The 21,072-nt window shown below is 35.0% G+C and overlaps 1 protein-coding gene across 4 annotated transcripts in view; it reads left to right on the top strand.

Annotated features, from left to right (window-relative positions):
• Positions 1 to 21,072, top strand: part of SRBD1 (S1 RNA binding domain 1) — a 218,101-nt gene that overhangs the window by 34,451 nt on the left and 162,578 nt on the right. For all 4 annotated transcript variants that reach the window (XM_012450585.2, XM_012450583.2, XM_012450584.3 and 1 more), the window contains exons 10-12: positions 6,768 to 6,871; positions 15,581 to 15,688; positions 18,124 to 18,281. In XM_012450585.2, the coding sequence (XP_012306008.2) occupies positions 6,768 to 6,871; positions 15,581 to 15,688; positions 18,124 to 18,281 (370 nt within the window). The remainder of the gene's footprint in view (positions 1 to 6,767; positions 6,872 to 15,580; positions 15,689 to 18,123; positions 18,282 to 21,072) is intronic.

Genomic DNA, 21,072 nt, shown 5'->3' with positions numbered 1-21,072 from the left:
ATTTATTTTTCTTCCCATCTGCATTTTACTGCTATAAAGAGAATAATAGAAAAAACTGGTATGCCTTATCTTCCATGTAATACTTAATTTTCATCATTAAGAATGTAATTGCTTTGCTGGGCACAGTGGCGTGTGATTGTAGTACCAGCTACTTGGCAGCCTGAGGCAGGAGGATTGCTTGAGTTCAGGATTTCTGGGCTGAAATGCACTAAACTAATTGGGTGTTCACCTTAAGTTTGGTATCAATATGGTGACTCCACAGGAACAGGAGACCACCAGGTTGCCTGGGAGGGGTGAACTGGCCCAGATCAGAAAAGGATCAGGTCAAAAGTCCTGTTCTGATCAGTAGTGGGATTGCTCTTGTTAATAGCCACTGCACTGCAGCCTGGGCAACAGTGGGACCCTGCCTCTTAAAAAAAAAGTAATTGTCTTTAATTTAAGATGATACAGATGTGAAATTTTTTTTTGTTGTAACAAGACATGAAGAGTGTTCAGTTATCTCACAAATATTTCCTGAAAGGTTATTATATGTTGGGTTCTATTTAGGGTATAGAGGTAACAGGGCCCTTGCCCTTTTGAAGATTTGAGATGTTTCACTATTATATCTAAAGTTTTTCATTTTACTTTTGTGCACACTATATTTACCACATCAGATGAGGTACATACTTTCAATAATTTGGAATAATGTTAGTACAGTGAAATTTTACGTACCTAGTTATTATAGTCTGCTGATACAGGTGTAACGTAATGAAAAATAATTTTTAATAGTACCAGTGACTATACTACAATTCCTTTTGCAGAAGTGGTTTTCTGTCTTTTGTCCACCTTTTATATTAATTTAATTTTATTGCAACTTTGGAAAAACGTGTATGTTTTTATTCTGTTAAAACCTAGCCCTCTAATTTCTGTTTGAAAATATTTTATTGAGCTCTGCATTTTAACTAGTGTGTTTAGCACATGTGGCATTCTGAGTTAGTGACTGAATTTAAGATTATGATTGACACAGGTTTCTGAGTGTGACAGTATTCAGGCCTGGGAAAGCAGAGGATTTTGGAAATGTCCGTTTTGAAAAACAGCACTTCTGTTTTAAGAACTTTTTAGTTTATCATGCACAGGTTGGAGTGGTGATATGCTAGGTTAGAAAAACAGCTTCCCAATTCCTGTAGTGCTGAGACCTCATGTTCCAACTTTGAACCTTACTTTTCAGCCTTTATGTAGATACCTCAGCACACAGTATCACAGAATACAGAAATGAATGCAAATGATGAAAGACAGTGTGGTGAAGGAAAATTACTGTGGAAGTCTTCTCCAAGTACTGTGGGAGTAGCAGTTAATAGCTGCTTAGTAAATTAATTCTTCCAGCTGCATCTTTTTTTCTTTCTTTTTCAAATTGGTCCTTAGTGTGATCTTTTCTACCACATGAATTTATAACTCAGTCTTCACATTCTCTCATGAGACTTTCTGTTGCTTGTCTTTTTTGGTGTGTCTTTTCACTGACATCCAATTTCCTGTGTCTTATACTACCTACTTCCTGTTCAATGTCACCATCTGCAGTAATTCTGCTTTAACCCACTACTCATTTTCAACTTCAGTTTCTGTCCCAAGCTTTATTCTGTTACCTTACTCCCTTCTCCACCATGAGTCTTCCTGTGTGTCAGGATTTTTTGTAAGTTCGACTTACTACATTACTAGGTATGGTTAAAAAAAAAACAACAAAAAACTTCCAATAATGTATTGCGGTATTATGGTGTACTTCTGTAAATCATAATTAAATAACTGTCTCCTCTATATTGTTGTACTCTACTTGAATTAATTTATTAGAGGTAATTTCTTGTATGAAGAACTTCTGTTTACTAAGCTGGCACAACCTGTGGCAAATAGGGAAGTCTCTGTTGAGCTCAAGCTAAAGTTTATTTTGTACTCACAATTTATTTTTTTGTAGATAGTTCTATGCAGTCTTATTGAATATATTGTTTTGTGTAAGCTTACTTTTTTATTTTTTTCTTAGACAATATCTTTCTCTGTCATCCAGGCTGGAGTGCAGTGGTAGAATCACACCTCACTGCAACCTCTGCCTTAAGGGCTGAAGCCATTCTCCCACTTGAACCTCCTGAGGAGCTGGGACTGTGGGCACTCACAAGTACACCTGGCTGATTTTTGTATTTTTTGTAGAGTTGGGGTTTCGCCATGTTGCCCAGGCTCGTCTTGAACTTTTGGGCTCAACCAATCCTTCTGCCTTGGCCTCTCAAAGTGCTAGGATTACAGGCATGAGCCACTGTACCCAGCCTAAAAATTTATTTCTAAGTGATTGTTTTATTTCTGCTGGTGTTTACTTTAGAATTTCTCAAATATATAAGCAAAGCAAAGAAAAAGTTCTGTATAATTTTTTTTTTAAAACTTTGACAATTTGATATTTAGAATTTTACTCTAAAATATTTTTAAAATTTAAAGTTACAAAAAGATACATGTTTTTTCTTTTTGGACTTTGTTTTCAACATGAAGCGCAAATTGAGAAATTTTCATAGTAGAATTATTTTCTGGTAATATTAAGTTGACTTATTTTAAGCTGGTTTCACCACAGATGTGAAATCTAAGTTTTTGTTAGAGAAATGTGCTAAAATTATTAAAATATCAGTTTGTGTTCTGTAAAGGGAGAACTTAGTTTATTAAAACTCCATTCATTAAGAGTAATTGGAAGAAAGGCATTAAGAATTATTGAAAACTCTGAATATATATTGAAGTGATGTTGTTTGTTTCTTTAATTTTTAATACATATATAGTTATAGACTAGCAAATACTATTTAAGGGAGGCTTAATTATTTGGTTAATTTGTGTTACTATTTGTCATCTCAATAATTGGTATTAAAGGGTGCTTTAAGAAAAGACTTTTAATTTTATAATAGCTTTATTGAAGTAAAAGTGATATTGCATATAATGTGACCATTAGAACTTTGTAAGTTCAGTGGTGTTTCGCAAATTCACTCAGTTGTGTAACCATTACTGCAAGCCATTTTAGGACATTTTTCTGCCCAATACTTCCTTGCCTCAAGCGCTATACAACTAACTTTCTATCTCTCTAGATTTGTCTATTTTGGTCATTTCATATAAAGGAATCATACAATATGCAGACTTTTGCCTCTGGTTTCTTTCACTCAGCATAATGAGTTCAGAGTTTGTCTGTTATGGTACGTATTAGTGTGCCTTTCCTTTTTGTTGCTACATAATATTGCATTATATGGATTCTCCATAGTTTACTTATCCATTCATCAGTCAGTGAATGCTTTGGTTGTTTCTACTTTCTGAATATTATGAATAAAGCTATGAACATTTGTGTCTAAGTTTTTGTGTGGACATATGTTTTGATTTCTCTTGGATATATACCTAAGAGTGGAATCGCTGGGTTATATGGTAGCTTTGTGTTTAACCTTTTGATGAACTGCCATATTATTTTCTAAAGTGGCTATGCCATTTTTACATTCTTTACCAGTAGTTTGTGAAGGTTCCAGTTTCTCTACATCCCCACCAACATTTATTGTCCATCTTTTCTTACTGTGTTTTGATTTGCATTTCTCTAATGATGTTGAACATCTGTTCATATGCTTATCAGTTGCTTCTATATAATTTTTGAACAAATACCTCTTCAGATCTTTTGTACATTTTAAATTGGGTTGTGGCCAGGTGTGATGACTCATGCCTGCAATCCTAGCACTTTGGGAGGTTGAGGCAGGCAGATCACCTGAGGTCAGGAGTTCGAGACCAGCTTGGCCAACATGGTGAAACCCCATTTCTTAAGAAAATAAATAAATTCAGTTTTGTCTTTTTATTGTTGAACTGTAAGAGTTTTAAATATATTCTAGATTCCCTTATGTGACATATGATTTGCAAAAATTTTTATCCCACACTGTGCATTTTCTTTTCACTTTCTTGATACTATTCTTTGAGTCACAAAAATTATAATTTGTTGAAATTCAGTCTATTTTTTTATTATCGATTATACTTTTGGTGTATGACTTGAGGTCATAAAGATTTTCTCCTTTTTTAAAGGGAATTTTATAGTTTTAGTTCTTATTTTAAGGTCTAAGATCAATTTCGAGCTAATTTTTATATGTAGTATGAAGTAGAGATCCACTTTGTTCTTTTGCATGTGACTAATTCCAGTTACCCGAGATTCATTGAAAAGATTTCATTGAATTGTCTTGGTACCCTTGTGGAAAATCAGTTGACTCTAGACGTATAGGTTTATTTCTGCACTCTGATTCCATTGGTCTGTATGGCTATCCTTATGCCAGTCCACAACTGTCTTGATTACTGTGGCTTTGTAGTAAGTTTTGAAATTGGGAAGTGGGAACCTTCCACTTATTTTAAAAAATTGACATGGCTATTCTCAGTCCTTTGAATTACTATATATGTTTTAAAATTAGTTTGCTAATTTCTGCAAAAGATGCGAATTGGGATTTGATAGAGATTTCAATGAATTTGTAAATCAACTTGGGGAGTATTGCCATCTTAGCAGTATTAGGCCTTCTGATCCATGAACATGGGATGTCTATTTAGATCTTCTTTAATTTCTTTCAACAATGTTTTATAGTGTTTAGAGTACAGCTGTTCTTTGGTATGTACAAGAGATTGATTCCAGGATCCCCACATATACCCAAATCTATGTATATGTAAGTCCCAGAGTTGGCCCTGCAGAACCCATGTATATGAAAAATAAACTGTCCTTATACGGGTTTCAGATCCTGCAAAGACTGTATTTTCAATCCCTGTTTGGTTGAAAAAAATCTGCATATAAGTCAACACATGCAATTCAAACCTGTATTGTTCAAAGGTCAACTGTGTAAGTTTTGAACTTTTTTGTTATATTTATTCCTAAGTATTTTATTCCTTTTGGTGGTATCATAAATGGAATTAAAAAAATTATTTTCATAATGTTTATTGCTAGTATGTAGAAATTAATTTTATATGTTGAGCTTATGTTGTGCAACTTTGCTAAACTGTTTATTAGTTTTAATAGTTTTGTAGTGGATTGCTTAGAATTTTCTATATATAAGATCATGTTAACTGCAAATAGAGAAAGTTGTACATCTTCCTTTCCAATATAGATGGCCTCCCTTCCTTCTCCCTGGCCAGAACCTTCAGTACAGTGTTGTGAGAGTGGACACACTTGTCTTGTTCCTGGGTCTTTGACCAGTAAATATGATGTTAGCTGTGAGATTTCTGTGTACATGCCCTTTCTCACATTGAAGAACTTCCCACATTTTCTAGTTTTTATCATGAAGGGCTACCTGATTTTGTCAGATGTTTTTCTGCATCTATTGAGATGATCACAGGATTTTTGTTATTTATTCTATTGATATAATGTATTAGGTTAATTGATTTTTAGGTGTTAAATCTACTGGGCAATCCTGGAACAGATTCTGCTTGATCCTGGTGTATGATCCTTTTTATATGTTTCTGGTTGTGGTTTGCTAGTATTTTATTGAGGATTTTTACATCTATATTTATAAGAGATACTGGCTTGTAGTTTTCCTGTGAAGTCTTGTCTGGTTTTTGTATCAGAGTAATACTGGCCTCACAGAAATATTTGGGAAGTTTTCCCTTCTCAAATATCTTTTGGAAAGTTTGTGAAGAATGGATATTGATTCTTTTTAAAACGTTGGGTAGAATTCAGTGGTGGTACCTTGTGGGCCTGGACATTTATTTGTGGGAAATTTTCAAATTACAAATTCAGAGTTCTTACTTTTTATAGGTCTGTTCAGATTTTTCTGTTTCTTTTTGATTTGTTTTTGATAGTTTGTGTTTTTTTAGGAATTTGTCCATTTTATCCTAGTTACCTAATTTGTCATACAGTTGCTCATGGTATTTCTTATAATCCTTTTTATTTCTATAAGGTCCTTAGTAATGGCCTCTCTTTTATTCCTGATTTTGGTATTTGAATGTTTCCTGTATTTTTCTTGATTAGTGAAAGATCTGTCAATTTTGTTGATATCTTCAAAGAACCAACTTAGGGTTTTGTTGATATTTATTGCTTTTCTATGCTCAATTTTATTTTTACCCTATTATTTATTATTTTTTTCTGCTTGCTTTGGTTTTGTTTGTACTTCTTTAAGGAGTTTTTTAAATGTGTTTAAAGACAGTCGTTCTTTAAATATAATTTTAATTAAGAGCATGGACAGGTTGATCTGAGTTTAAATTCTTTTTTTGCTACTTGCTAGCTTTGTGATTTGGAACAAGTTAGTTTCAAGAAAATTATTATATAAAATGTAGATGATAATACATCACTGGTGCTTGGCTGTAAGGATTACTTGAGATAATATATTCAAAGTGCTTAGATAGGCTCTATAATTAGTAATGCTCAATGAATGGTAACAATTAGTAGCTATTAAAGATTGCACCTAGGATTTTACATGTTTGTATTTATCTTAGCACAAGTTATCTTTTCAAATTATAAAAAGTACACCCTTCCAACTTCAGATGATCAAAAAATTTCCATTAGTAGAATCCGAAATGAGATTTTAGATCATCAAAGTCTCTTATAAATGTGATAGATAGGCTTTGTATCTGTATTTTATTTTCTAAGAGCATGTTAGGGTTTTCCTTATGAGGGAGGTATGTTACTTGAAAAAGGTGTAAATAAATGATTGTTTTTAAACGTATTCTTGGTAAATAAATGAATAAAAAATTCATATAGCTGTCAGCTGCATAGCTGCCTGATTTGTTTTATATATTTTTTGGATTATTAGTCTTTGTCTTACGTTTACACTCAGATTCTTGCAATTAACCGTGGAGAAAATTTGAAGATACTGACGGTTAAGGTCGATATTTCTGATGGAGTGAAGAATGAATTCTGTAGGTGGTGCATCCAAAACAGGTCTGTTTTCAGATACTTACAGAATTTTATTTCTTTCTTTTCTAAAATACGATACTGATATCTATATGTATTGATATGTAAAGATGTCTATTATGTGAAAGTTATTAAAACGCCAGTGATAGACAAGGTATATATATGGTGTCCCTTTTGCATTAAAAAAAAATAAGTGTATGTGTCATACATGTTTAAATAGAGAATATCCAGGAGGGTGCATGAGGAATTTATGATAGTGATTATCTCTGGGGAGAGGGACTTTTCTACTTCATTACTTTTCTGTACTATTTGAAACTTTTATAAGATCATCTTTTCCCTTGCAAAAATAAGCTAACAAACATATACTGTGTATATCATATCTGAAGTGTTTAGTTTTTTAAGGATGATGGAAACAAAAATTAACTTATTGGATATTGCAATATAAATCTCTAAGCATTCTATATGTGGGAATAAATGTTGCACATTAAGGATGATTGAAAGAAACATTAAATTTATTAGATATTTTAAGGAAATTTCTGAGCTTATGTAGTTTTTTATTACCCTTTTTATTTGTTAAGTGTATGTTTTAAAATAGCACCATGTTTGTATAACACTTTTTACTTTTAGTTCTAAGTTTTCAGAGTGTAATTGATCCTCACAACAGTGTGTTTAGTTGATAGAGCAGGTTTTGTAGTCATCATTTAGCCGGTGAGAAAACTGATACAAAGAGGTAAGTAAAGTGGCTTCCTAGCAGCCAAGAGATGTAAATTTTGATAAAGCTCATCACCAGCTAGCTCTTTGTAACCTTAGGATAAAGAGATTGCTAGGAATGATTCTTAAAGAGTTAGATGAATTATTTTACTTAGAGAATAAGTACCATGTATTTTGGAGCTCAGTTACCTCCTTCAGCATTACTGTTTTGTTAATTCATTAAAAGCTGTTAAGGACCAACTTGCTTAACAACCAAATACTAACCAAACAACCATTAAGTAAAACAATAATCTAAATGTTAATAGGTGAATTACTTAAGCCAATTATGTTATATCCATATGGTGGAATTCTGTGCAGCCATTTTGAAAAAGTTGAAATAGAGCTACAGTTGAAGTATGAATGTGTCTTACTAGTTTAAAAAGACAGTTTACAATTAGCATTTATTTATAGTATGATTTCATTAGTGGCAAATAAATGTCTTTATATTACTTGTATAGTATAGATTTTTCTATATAGTTGTCTTTCCCTTTTTCTTTTTCTTTTTTTGAGAGTCAGGGTCTTACTGTGTTGCCTAGACTAGAGTGCACAGGTGCTATCATAGCTCACTACAGCCTCAGTCTCCTGGAATCCAGTAATTCTCCCACTTTAGTCTCCTGAGTAGCTGGGCTCATAGGTACGTACCACTGGCTAAATTTTTTTTTTTTTGAGGTGAGGTTTTGCCATGTTGCCCAGGCTGGTCTTGAACTAACTCCTGGACTCAAGCAGTCCTTTTACCTGAGCCTCCCCAAGTGCTGGCATTACAGGCATGACCCACCATGCCTGGCTAGTTGTCATTTTTTTTTTTTTTTTGAAGACGGGGTTTCACCATGTTGGTCAGGCTGGTCTTGAACTCCTGACCTCAGGTGATCCGCCCGCCTTGGCCTCCAAAGTGCTTGGATTACAGGCATGAGCCACCACGCCCGGCCACTAGTTGTCATTTTTTATGAATGTTTATTTCCTTTATAAATCAGCAAATAAATTCCATTGAAGAGAAAAAGGAAATATATGCCTAAAACAAATCCTAGATTTTAAAAATTATATTAGGAAATTAGATAATTTTAAGATATGATAAACTTCTGAGATAGTTTCATAGAGGAGACTCCTAAGAAGTAGATATATTTGAGTTTGAATTGTAGTTATATTATTTATTTATTTATTTTTGAGACAGAGTCTTGCTCTGTCACCAGGCTAGGGTGCAGTGGGGTGATCTCAGCTCACTGCAACCTCTGCCTCCCGGGCTCAAGCAATTCTCTTGCCTCAGCCTCCTGTGCAGCTGGGACTACAGGCGTGAGCCACCACACCCAGCTAATTTTTGTATTTTTTAGTAGAAAGGGGGTTTCACCATGTTGGCCAGGATGGTTTCGATCTCTTGACCCCGTGATCCGCCTGCCTCGGCCTCTCAAAGTGCTGAGATTACAGGCGTCAGCCACTGCACCTGGCTCTAGTTATAAGTTATATTACTTTCTAGCCATGCAATGATGGGCATGTTACTTAGTTTCTTTCTCAGTTTTGTCCATCCTTAAAATGATAATAGTTTCCTTATAGATTTGAGAGAATTAAATGATAATCCATATAACTGTGTAGCACAGTGCCTGGTGAAGAACAGGCCTTTGATGGTATCTGTTACTACAAAGTAGTAGGATTATTGTGCTAATTCTTTTTAGAAATGGTTTAATAAATCACAGTAAGTTGAAGACAATATTTTTCTGTAAATATTCATAATAGTCAGTATCAGAGTCAGTCCTCAATAGTTTAAAAAAACAATATGTCATACTTTTAACTAATTTATTATCTTTAGACTAAGTATATGTCAAGGAATTTTTTTTACAGCAATTTATTTTTCCATGGCTTATTTATATTTTATTTAGTTCTACTCAACTGAAAAATTTATAATATTATTTAGCTTACAATATAACATGTTGCATCACTATAGCATAGTAATATAGTTTTCAGTCAGGTTTGGAAGTTTTTCTTTTTCTTTTTTTCTTTTTTGAGACAGGGTCTCACTCTGTTACTCAGGCTGGAGTGCAGTGGTATGATCTTGGCTCACTGCAGCCTCAGCTTCCTAAGCTCAAGCTGTCCTCTCTCTGAGCCTCCCGAGTAACTAGGACTTCAGGTGTGCACCACTATACCCTCCTAAGTTTTTCTTTTTTCCTATGGTTTTTGCCATATTGCCCAGGCTGGTCTTGAACTTCTGAGCTTAAGTGATCCACCTGCCTTGGCCTCTCAAAGTGCTGGGAGTACAAGCATGAGCCACCATGCCTGGCCTGAAATTTTTTCTTAATTTAAATAATTCTAAGAGCTGAAACACTTCTAGGACCTAAAGAATTATTCTCAAAGCACTTTTTTTTCCTTTAAACACATGTGAATGACTGGAAAGGCTTACTTGATGAATCATCTTCTTCCTTTTTTTTAATTTTTCCCTGTTTCTTCCACCCTCTTCTTTATGTACTCATCCATTCATATTATGTGCTAGATGTTGGAGTTTACCTGTAAACTAGACAAATATACTGCTTGTCCATGATGACAATGTAGTTTAATGAGAACAACACTAATTGTTAAGAGTATGTTGAGGTTATGAAGGAAAAGTCCAGTAAGAAGAAGAAGAAGAAAAGTGCTTGTAACAGAACCCTAAGTAGTGTGGACGTGACATGTAGGTAGGTCAGAGATAGAAGTTCGAGAAGGAAGAGAAGCAACGTGGAATGAAGATAGAGGTGTTGACAGGTTAGATCATACTTTGCTTTTAGGTATGCTAAGGACTTTTTTTTATAGCCAATAAAGATTTTAAATAGAGGAGTGTGTTGATCAGACTGCATTTTAAGATCACTCTGGCTATAGTGTAGATAATTATTTGGAAGGAATCAAGAGTAGATATGGGGCAAAAGATTATGGTAGCTTAGACTAGGGCGGTAGCAATAGGGAATAAGTAGACAGATTTGGGTAATATTTAGGAGGTAGATGGGTAGGACAAGGTATCTGATTAAATGGTGGGTAGATTGGTTAGGGAGAGGTAAAGTGAAACATAAAATTTATGTGGTCGCTGGGCGTGGTGGTCCACACCTGTAATCCCAGCACTTGGGAGGCCAAAGTGGGAGGATCACCTGAGGTCAGGAGTTCGAGACCACCCTGGTCAATATCGTAAAACCCTGTCTCTACACAAAATACAAAAATTAGCTGGGCATGGTGGTGCCTGCCTGTAATCCCAGCTACTCAAGAGGCTGAGGCAGGAGAATTGCTTGAACCCAGGTGGTGGAGGTTGCAGGGAGCTGAGATTGTGCCATTGCACTCCAGCCTGGGCATCAAGAGTGAAATTCCATCTCAACAACAAAAATTTATGTGGCCTGAACAATAAGATATATGATATAGTTACTATTACACTATAAATATATAAAGTACTATATAATAGGGCAAATAATGATTTAAATTGCAATCTTGTTATGTAAGTTAATTAGCAAGCATAACAAGGAAGAATTTAATGCTAATGTATTAGTATTAAAAATAATATATAGGTCCAAATTCAGCAACTGAACAATTCCTCATTTGGAATTATATGTTACTAGTACAAGATGATAATAAGTATGAAGAGGATTTCTAAGCTTTTTAGATGCTGAAATAGTTGCTGTGTTTGTGAGAACCTCAATAATCCAAGTTTCTGCATTTGCTCTTTAAGTAAAAACATATCTAAGGAAAAATTTTTTGTTTTAATTTATAAAACTACTTTTTAGAGAACATGATCTCGCTATGTTGCTCAGGCTGGTCTCAAACTCCTGGGCTTAAGCAATTCTTCTGCCCCAGCCTCCAAATTAGCTGGGACTATAGGTGCATACCACCTGACTTCAGAACTTGTCTTTTTGAGCTTGCAGATTCTTGTGTCTTTGACTTGAAAAGTCAGTTTATATTCTCTGAAAATATGCTGCTGCTTTTCATGTAGTAGATTTAAGGGAAAATGTCTCTCTTTTAAATGTGGAGAAAAGAAAGCTCAGTGGAGAGAGCCTCTCTTCATTTTACTTATATGAAGTAGGGAGAGCATATTTCTTTGCCAAAGTGGAGAATATTTCTTTGGAGGAGTTTGTGATCCCACATCTTAATTTTGTGCTTCATTATATACAACATACATAGCATGTGTTTTGCAAGGTAGAATTTGGTTTAAGTGAGGATCTCCTTAGTTTTATTCAGATATATTTAACTATTGAATTAGAGGAAGAATCAAGTTTAGATGACATCCTATAAGGCAAACCCATTGTATTTTCTTTAAGTTTAAAGATGTAAGTAATAGTAAGGTCCCTTAGTATGCTAAGTGCCTTCAGTAGATCCCAGGAAGCTGATGAAGGGCAGCAAGTGTTTTTGTGTAAGGGGCAAAAAGGAGTTTCTATAATATAGGAAATAAATATAGCTGTTATCTTTCAGGGCTAGGTCTGACGGTCTAAAGTTCAACTGAATGGGTATGATTGAGGCATCCTCAAGTATTAAATAGACCCACAGCTCTCTGTTCCAGGAAGGGGAGCAGAGCAGTCAAAGCCAAGGGAGGATCTTGAGACTTGAAGACTACTGGGACTTTGAGAGGGTATGAGTAGGTGATATTTAAGATTTATGGCTTTTTCATGCAAGCAATGGGGAAATCTTGGTTGAGGCTTAAAGGGAATGATCCTAGGAGACAAATCAGATACATATTTAAAAAAAATTAATCCATTAGGGTCTTCCTGCCTCTAAAGATTATCGGTCTAGCATATTGTTCCATGATTCAGAACTGTGTTCTTTCTCCTAACTGATCAAGCTCCATAGCTTTGTGTATAAGACCCCATGATTCAGCCATTGCAACATATTCTAGCCTCATCTTCTCTCCTGTTGATCTTGCCACTTTATTTCCTAGAAGTACTAACCTTATAGTTACTTCAATTTACCATGCTTTTTCATGCCTCTGAGCTTTTACATATGCTATGATTTCTTCCCAGAATACTCTTATTCTTTTATCTTGCTTGATAAACTACAATTGATTAAAAAACCCATCTCAGATGTTTCTTTTGGGAGATCCTTCTTGACATTGGATTCCCCAAATTAATAATAGCAGCAGTAGCAGCAGCAGCAGCAAAAACAAAAACTTACATAGAATGTATCAGGCAGCATTGTAAGTCCCTTGCATATATTAACTCACAACAGTTCAATGAAGTGACTATGATTACTCCCATTTTACTGATGAAGAAATTGTAGCACAGATATACTTAAGTAAATCCACCATCAAAGTAGAGCAAGGCCATACATGGTGGCCCACGCCTGTAGTCCTAGCACTTCAGGAGGCCGAAGCATGCAGATCACTTGAGGTCAGCAGTTCGAGACTGGCCTGGCCAACATGGTGAAACCCTGTCTCTACTAAAAATACAAAATTAACTGGGCGTGATGGCGGGGGTATCTGTAGTCCCAGCTATTCTGGAGACTGAGGCAGGAGAATGGCTTGAACCTGAAGGTGGAAGTTGCAGTGAGATGAGATCTTGACACTGCACTCTAGCCTGGGTGACAGAGCAAGATAAGACTCTGTCTCACACACGAAAAAAGGAAACTAATGGAACAGAACTTGAACTAGGGCAACCTGGCTCAGATCATACTTTTAACTAGTATATTATGCTGCTGCTTGCTGTCACTTCTGCTTTTGAGCTCTTCATATCTTTAACATTTATTTCTATTTTTACATTTATTATGCTATACATTTGTTTAAATATTTGTTTCATTGCAGAAAGGCATGTGTGTTGAGTTCACGTCTTTTTCAATCCTCCTCCTCTGTATCCCTGATTCCTTCTGGTAAAGGCTACAGTAGGGAGCAGCAGGGATTCAGGTGGAAGGAAGGATGTATATCCTACCTAAAAAGCACCTTCATTAATATTTAAAAACTATATAACACCTTCTATGGAAGAGATTCAGTTAGTTGCTATTATGTATTCTTTGGAATAAAACATTGTAAATGCTTAAATGTTTGTTCAGTGAAATTTAGTTCATTTTCTAGCCTAAGATAAGTAAAGGGGATGAGAGTACCCTTAAAGTAATATTAATTAATATTTTGTTAATGGTTTTCATTCAAGAGGGCAAGGGCAGAGATGTTATAGATGGATGAAAACACAGAATGGATAGCATCATAGGACCAAGAGGTTTGTATGTCCACTGTGTAGTAATAGGCTAATACACCAAGACAGCAGAGTTTGTAGCAGAGAAAAGAGTTTAATGATTGCAGGGCACTGAGTGAGGAGATGAGAGAAGACCCTAAAATCCATTTTCCCAGAAGTTCTGGGCTGGGTTTTTTTTGTTTGTCTGTTTGTTTTGTTTTTGTTTTTAAGAAAGTGTCTCACTCTGTTGCTCAGCTGGGTTGCAGTGGTGCAATCATGGCTTACTATAGCCTCAACCTCCTGGGCTCAAGAGATCCTCCTGCTTCAGCCTTCCAAATAGCTGGGACTATAGGCACACGCCACCACATCCAGCTACATTTTTATTTTTTGTAGAGACAAGGGTCTGGCTCTGTTGCCCAGACTGGTCTTGAATTCCTGGGCTCAAGTGATCCTCCTGCCTTGGCCTTTAGGAGGCCATATTCTAGGATTACAGATGTGAACTACTGTGCCCTGCCCTGGGCTAGGATTTTTAAGGGGATCATAGAGGGCAAGGAGCTGGAAAATTGTGGTTGTTGATTGGTTGGGGTAAAGGGGATAAAATTATCAGGATTTGGAAACTGTACTCTTTGGTGAGTCAACTTCTTGCAGGCATCTTTCATACTAGCTGATGTCAGTAGTTTCGCTGGTACACAGGACCTGAAAGAATATTCAAATGGAAAACTTAACATTTCATAACAGGTTGTTAACTATATAGAGCAGTTAAGGGGAACTGTAATCTTATAACAGGGTCTATGTGATTCTAGGACAGTAGGCACCAGACAACTATGAGGAAGCAGGTCAGAGAGTGAGCTGACCTCATGAGTGATGCTGAATGTGCTGCCAGCTTGGTTATTTTCATTTCTAGCCCTCCCTTCTTTCCTAATTAATTTTATAAGGTTTATAGAGACAGTTTTGGTGAGGCTACATTCGTCCTTTTAGCTTGTCTCTTCTATTCTTTCTCCAGTGTTCATTAACAGTTGGTTCTTTGGCATTTATACTCCTCATTAGGTATGCAGATGCTGTCTGGTAGAGCAGTGTGGCCTGAGCAATAGAGTAAGTTCCACTCAAAAATGGCAAGAGGCAAGGGTTAAAACAGTCTTTCTGCTTTGCTCAGTCTACTTTAAGTCTCAGAAAGAGATAAAGAAAAGGGGGAGAAAAGGATACCGTGCTTGTCTTAGCTTGGACTACCATAACAAAATACCACAGACTTTGTGGCTTTAACGAGAAGTTTATTTTCTCATAGTTCTGGAGGCTGAGAAGTCCAAGATCAAAATCCCAGCTAATTCATTTCCTGGTGAGGGCTCTCTTCCTGGCTTGTAGACAGCTGCATTCTTCCTATGCCCTCACATGGTGGAGAAAGAGAGAGAACGAGCAAGCTCTCTGTTATCTCTTCTTATCAGGGCACTAATTCCAACATGAGAGTCCCACCCTTATGACTTTATCTAAACCTAATTATCCCCCAAAGGCCCCATCTTCGAATACCATCACCTCGAGGGTAAGGGCTTCAAGGTATGGAATTTGGGGAGGGACCCAATTCAGTCTATAGCAGTGCTGTAATAATTTTTTGGTGACTTTCTTGTATCTTAAGATTTTGGCCGTTATTAATAATGGTTTGGAGACTCTTCACGGAAGAGGAAACTTTTTCCTTGTTTTGTGTCTGACCATAGATAGTTGTCAGGATTTTAAAAATAAAAACTCCAAATGTCATAATAATTTCCAGATACCACAGCCTTTTCTCACAGATTATTTTACTTTGGCTTCCATAAAGGTTTTTTCCCCTTCTGTATTCCACCTTCCTTTTCTGGCCTCATTTATTGTTGTATCAGTTTTAGTATTGGCTTTTCTTCTTTTGCAGGTGGAGACCACGTAGCTTTGCAAGACCAGAATTAATGAAGATCTTACATAATTCACTGGATGATTCCTTTAAACGCCTTATTTATCCTCTCCTCTGTAGAGAATTCAGGTATATATCTTGTCTTATTTAATTTTGTGTACTGCTTATTATTATACATGGTAGCATGTAGCAAATATTTGTTGATTAATTAACCAATCCAAAGAATTAGTTAGCATCACAAAGTGTTAAAGTTAAGGCTTGATTTCAATCTGTAGATGCATTCACATGTGTAGATCATAAAAATAATTCTTAATTATGAAATATTTTTCAAATCTTGACCACTTAATGTGCATCCCTTCAAATTCTGCAATACTAGTGTTGCAATTTGACAACCAAGCTAAACAAGTGGTTTTATTGATTAGAAATTTGGCTTGGAAGAAGCAGACTGAGAAGTTAATGGAGAAGTTAGATAGTCAGAGGCAGTTTTTAGAGGTAAGAGAGCCAAAGAAAGCATAAGGAAATTAGTAGGGTATATGATGAATCAATTACCTTGAACATAGGGAGCTAATGTATGTTTTTAACTCCAAATGGGAGTTGTTTCAATGAAAAATTATCAGTAATGATAAATAACTATTAGGAGATTATTAAAATGGCAATGTGAGTGGACTAATAGAAGGACTAAGAGTAATAAAGATGAAAAGTGCAAAAGAGATGAGGTGGAATTGTTTTCAGAACAGAAGATGGAAAGAAGAGAAATGTAGGGAGGCAAAACTACTCTCTCTTCCTTCTCTGAAACCCTTGTTTTTGTACCCAATCTTTAGAAACTAGACATTCCCTAATACATTCTTTCTAAAGTATTATAGATTCTCTTTATTCTCATTTATTTGTAGGTTTCAGCAAGGGCTATCTGAGAACTGTAGTTTTGTAGCGATCTCTTCAACCTCTCTAGAATTTTTAGCAGCCTATGTAAGGTTTGTTTCTCATTTGTTGGACTTCACCATTGTGTTAAGATGGATTCAGAGCAGGGAGTGAGCAGATACTATTAAAAAAGACACATAGTTCTGTTGTCCGATTTCTTTTTACCAAGTCGTTTAATCTCTTATTTCAACCATTTTAACCTAGACGTAGCCTAAAAATATTGTTCGTTTTAGAATTCTATTTCATTTCAAGCTGTCTTACATCTTTTGCTTTTGAAAGCTAGGGCATACACTTTAAAAATCAGGAATTTGGATATTCCTGAAGGAAAAATTATCTTATTTAAAATTTCAGTGTCTTTTTGTTTATTTTTCTTTTTATTGTTTTCTCATGTTGGTTATGTCTAGTGGGACTTTTGACATGTTTCACATATATTTTTGATTTGAGTAGTTTCACTGCATGTGGAATAATTTCATTGAGGTTTAATGTAAACAGTTTGATATGAGATCATTTAATGTATAAACCTTTTCTGAATTCCATTAGCTGTAGATAAACAAGAGTACTTTCCCTTTTTTTTTCTAAAATGCCTGTGGTTAAAATAATATAACTTATTTCAGTTTATAAGTTAGTTTGCAGGTGTTATCTACAGATATGCCTCCTGATAGGAATACTTACCTGAATAGCAATTGAAGAGGAGGAAACTCCCACTTGGTTTGTTTTTTAGACAGTTTTATTTTGCAGTCACTTAATTTAGTTGACTGTATACTATGCATAGCCTACTTCTGCATGTCTTATTCTTGTGACTGTCATGATCATTCATCCATATGTCATTTTTAACATCTACCTCTGTCATCAATTCTACATTGTCATTTACAAAGTGCTATCTCTTTTGCCATCTTTTATTGTATCTTGAATTTTTCCTCCTCTTTATCTCCATGGTGACTGTCTTAATTCAGGACATCATCATTTTTTGTCTGGATTACTGAACTAGCGTCATAGAAGATCTTGGTCTTCTGTCTTTATCTTTTCTGCTACATATTACAAATCACCATTTCAAAATTCTCATCTCATGATTTCATGCTTGTATACTTCTTTCAGCTGATCATGTCTCCAGGATAGAATCCAAGCTCTTTAGAAGAACATGCATGACCCTTTGTGGTCTGTTTTTTTTCTTGCCTCTACTTATGTCTCACTGTTTCTTTTTATGTTAGCATATGAAATTACTTGCTTTTCCTATAATGAGCCATGGGCCTTTACATATGCTGTTTCCATTGTCTGGAGTGTTTCTCCCTGCCTTTCATTTACTGTCCTTACTTTTGTTTGCATCCCATGTGACATTCAAATGTGTGTACACTCTCTTTCTCACATATGCACATATTTATACATATGGCTTTTATATACAGTAGAGAGCAGATCGAGAGGGAATGTAGGTATGATAAACTTATAAGAGTTGCTTCAGAATTGCATGTGGTATCATATACTACTGTGATTAGTGAAAATAGATTCAATATCATTTTTGCATATTTTTCTCTTGTTATATTGTTATAAATTCTCCTTTGAAAAATAATTATGCAAAACGAATTCTGCTCCTTTTCTAGCATGAAAATTTGGGTGAATGAAAAACTTTTTCTTTTATTTTATTTCTAAAGAGCCAAACTAACATCAGATGCAGAGAAGGAATCAGTAATGATGTTTGGACGGAATCTTCGTCAGCTCCTTTTAACAAGCCCTGTTCCAGGGCGCACCTTAATGGGAGTGGATCCTGGTTATAAACATGGTTGCAAATTAGCTATAATTTCTCCTACCAGTAAGTTGTCTTGCAATTTTTCATATAAAAGTTGTTTGGTTGGTTATAAGTTTCACTTCATACATTTCATGAGGATTTGGAAATAATGTTAATTTTTAAGGCCTAGAAAGTAGTTTTCTCACATACAAGTGTATTAGGAACCAGATAATCAAACTTCATTTTTGTCTCATTTGTGATAAAACCCCTCAATATATGACTATCATTTATACCCTTTCTATGTCTCGATAGAGATGCTGAGGACTAGTTAGGCTCAGACTTGAACTCTAGTAATTCCCCATCAGATTCTATTATTGTGATGCATTTATGTGTGATGCACTTTCATTCTGTATATATTATAAATACCAAAATATGTTTTTATTGATTTGCCCAGTCAGTACTTTTTTTCCTGTTTACTTATATTTACACTGCTATTCTTCATTTCTTTTGCATTTCCGTGTTTCCATTTGAGATCATTTTCTGTCTGCCTGAAGAACTCTATGCTATTACTTTTAATGAGTCAACTGGCGACACGTTGTCTTAGTTTCAGTTTGTCTGAAAGCATCTCTGTTTTGCCTTCATTTTTGAAGAATATTTTTTGCTGGGTATAGAATTCAAGATTTACAGTTACTTTCAGTACTTTAAAGATTTTAAAGATATCAGTTTTCTTGGGTGTTTTTTTTTTGGCTACTATAATTTTTGTTGAGAAATCAGCCTAAACTGTTATTATTGTTCCTTTGAAGGTAATATGTCTTTTTCCTCTGGCTGCTAAGATTTTCTCTTTGTGGTTTTCAGTCTTCTTATGATGTGCTTCAGTGTGTGTATACGTGTGGGTTTTCTTGTGTTTTCTATTTTGCATGAATTCCACTTAGGGTTTGTGGAGCTTCTAGCATGTTTCTGGAACTCCAGTTACATGCATATTATACCATTAGGTTTCTTCTCTCCTAGTTTCCATTCGTTTGTTTATTTTCTGTTGATCATTTAAGTTAATTAATCCTCTCTTCTGCTATGTTTAATTTGTTACTAAAACCATCTACTGAGTTCTAGTCATTGGTTTTTCAGTTTTAGAATTTCCATTTGATACTTTAAAAAATAGGTTATAGTGCCTTATGAACTTCCTTATTTGTAATTTTTTAAAAAATCTTATAACTTCTTGTTTTATTTTCTATTTCTAAGGCATTTACTATTTTTATTAGTTTAGAAAAAAATTTCTGAAATACATTTTTCTTTTTTATCTAATTCGTTCCCAATTTAGCTCATCTAATTTCTAAGATTTTCTAATTTTGACTTATTCTTTATTTATTTTATTTTTCCTGAGTCATGATCTTGCACTGTTACCTGGGCTGGAGCACAGTGGCACAATCTCAGCTCACCGCAACCTCAGCTTCCTGTGCTCTACTTACCCTCCCACTTCAACCTCCCCAGTACCTGGGACCACAGGCATGCACCACCATACCTGGCTATTTTTTTGTATTTTTAGTAGAGACAGTGTTTTGTCATGTTGCCCAGGCTGGTCTTGAAATCCTAAGGTTAAGCTGTCCACTTGGCCTTCCAAAGTGCTGGGGTTACAGGCATGAGCCAGACTTACTTTACTCTTATTTTCTGTAATGTTTCTTTTTAAGAAGCTTGTTCTCGTACATTAGGCACATCTTTCTATAAGGACATTATATTAGTCTTTTTAAATTTTTTTATTTTAAAAAATAATGATTCTATATAGAATTTGACTATCATGCATTTGTTTTGCTTAGTTTTACATATATCAGCTTGCTGGAACTTTTAGTGGAGGCTGGGTCAGGCAAGGTGTTCTCACTGTATATCTCTAGAACTTTCTCTTCTGTTTTTTCCAAATCATTAAAAGAAAAATCTCTGTGGATTGAGAGATAGTTTATACTTTCTGGAATCTGCTTCTCTGTTGCTTTCCCTTATTTTATCTGGGCTTTCTTTTTCCTTTGCTCTTACTATTTTTACTTTGCTCAGTTTGGATGTGATTACCAATTGTTTCTCTTCAGTGTGGTATTTTTTGTCATGAAAGGGATATTCTAGTTTCAGGAGTTATTAGGGATCAGTGTTTTCCAGTCCTTTCAGAACTACTTGGGCACCCTTTGTACTGAATCTCTCCCAGTTTCAGCTCCTGTTCTCTAACTGACTGTTGTGATTTCCAGGGAAGTAACCTTTGACATTTTTGGGATTCAAAATGTTCCCACCTGCTTTGTTTTTTGGGTTTTGTGGGGATATTTTTTCTGTGTTCTAGATATAGTCATGACTTTTTGTTTTTGTTATCCTAGTTGTCTTTTTATGCTGTTCATTTTACAATATGAAGGAAATATATTTTATCAATTTTTTTGCATCTGTTAAAATATCATATGGCTTTTATCCTTTACTATGTTGCTGTAATGAATTATGTTACTAGATTTTTTAAAAAATGTCAAGTCACACTTTCCTTAGATTAATGGAACTTGGTTGTGATACTTTCTTTTGGATATGTTGTTAGATCAGTTTTCAGTTATTGTATTGCCTGTAGGATAGTTCTTTTAACAATGTCACATACAGATTAATGTGTATTCTTAGGCTGTTTTGGTAGGATATTTCTAATTATCTGTTTACATAATTTAATATAAAGTTGTTTATAATAGTCTTTTTGTGTCTTTTAAATCTGTGCTCAATCTCTAGTTATATCTTCTTTTTATTTCTAGGAGATTTACTGTATTTATATCTTCTGTTTTTTCTTGATTGGTATTGCTAAAAGTATGTGTTTCTATTTTTTTTTTTTTTGAGACAGAGTTTCGCTCTTGTTCCCAGGCTGGAGTGCAATGGC

This window comes from Aotus nancymaae, unplaced genomic scaffold (assembly GCF_030222135.1).
Source record: "Aotus nancymaae isolate 86718 unplaced genomic scaffold, 86718_ANA_hifiasm-v0.15.2.pri h1tg000057l, whole genome shotgun sequence".
NCBI classification, from domain to species: domain Eukaryota; kingdom Metazoa; phylum Chordata; class Mammalia; order Primates; family Aotidae; genus Aotus; species Aotus nancymaae.
Note: the sequence above shows the minus strand (reverse complement) of the source record. Positions and strands in the feature narration are given on the sequence as shown.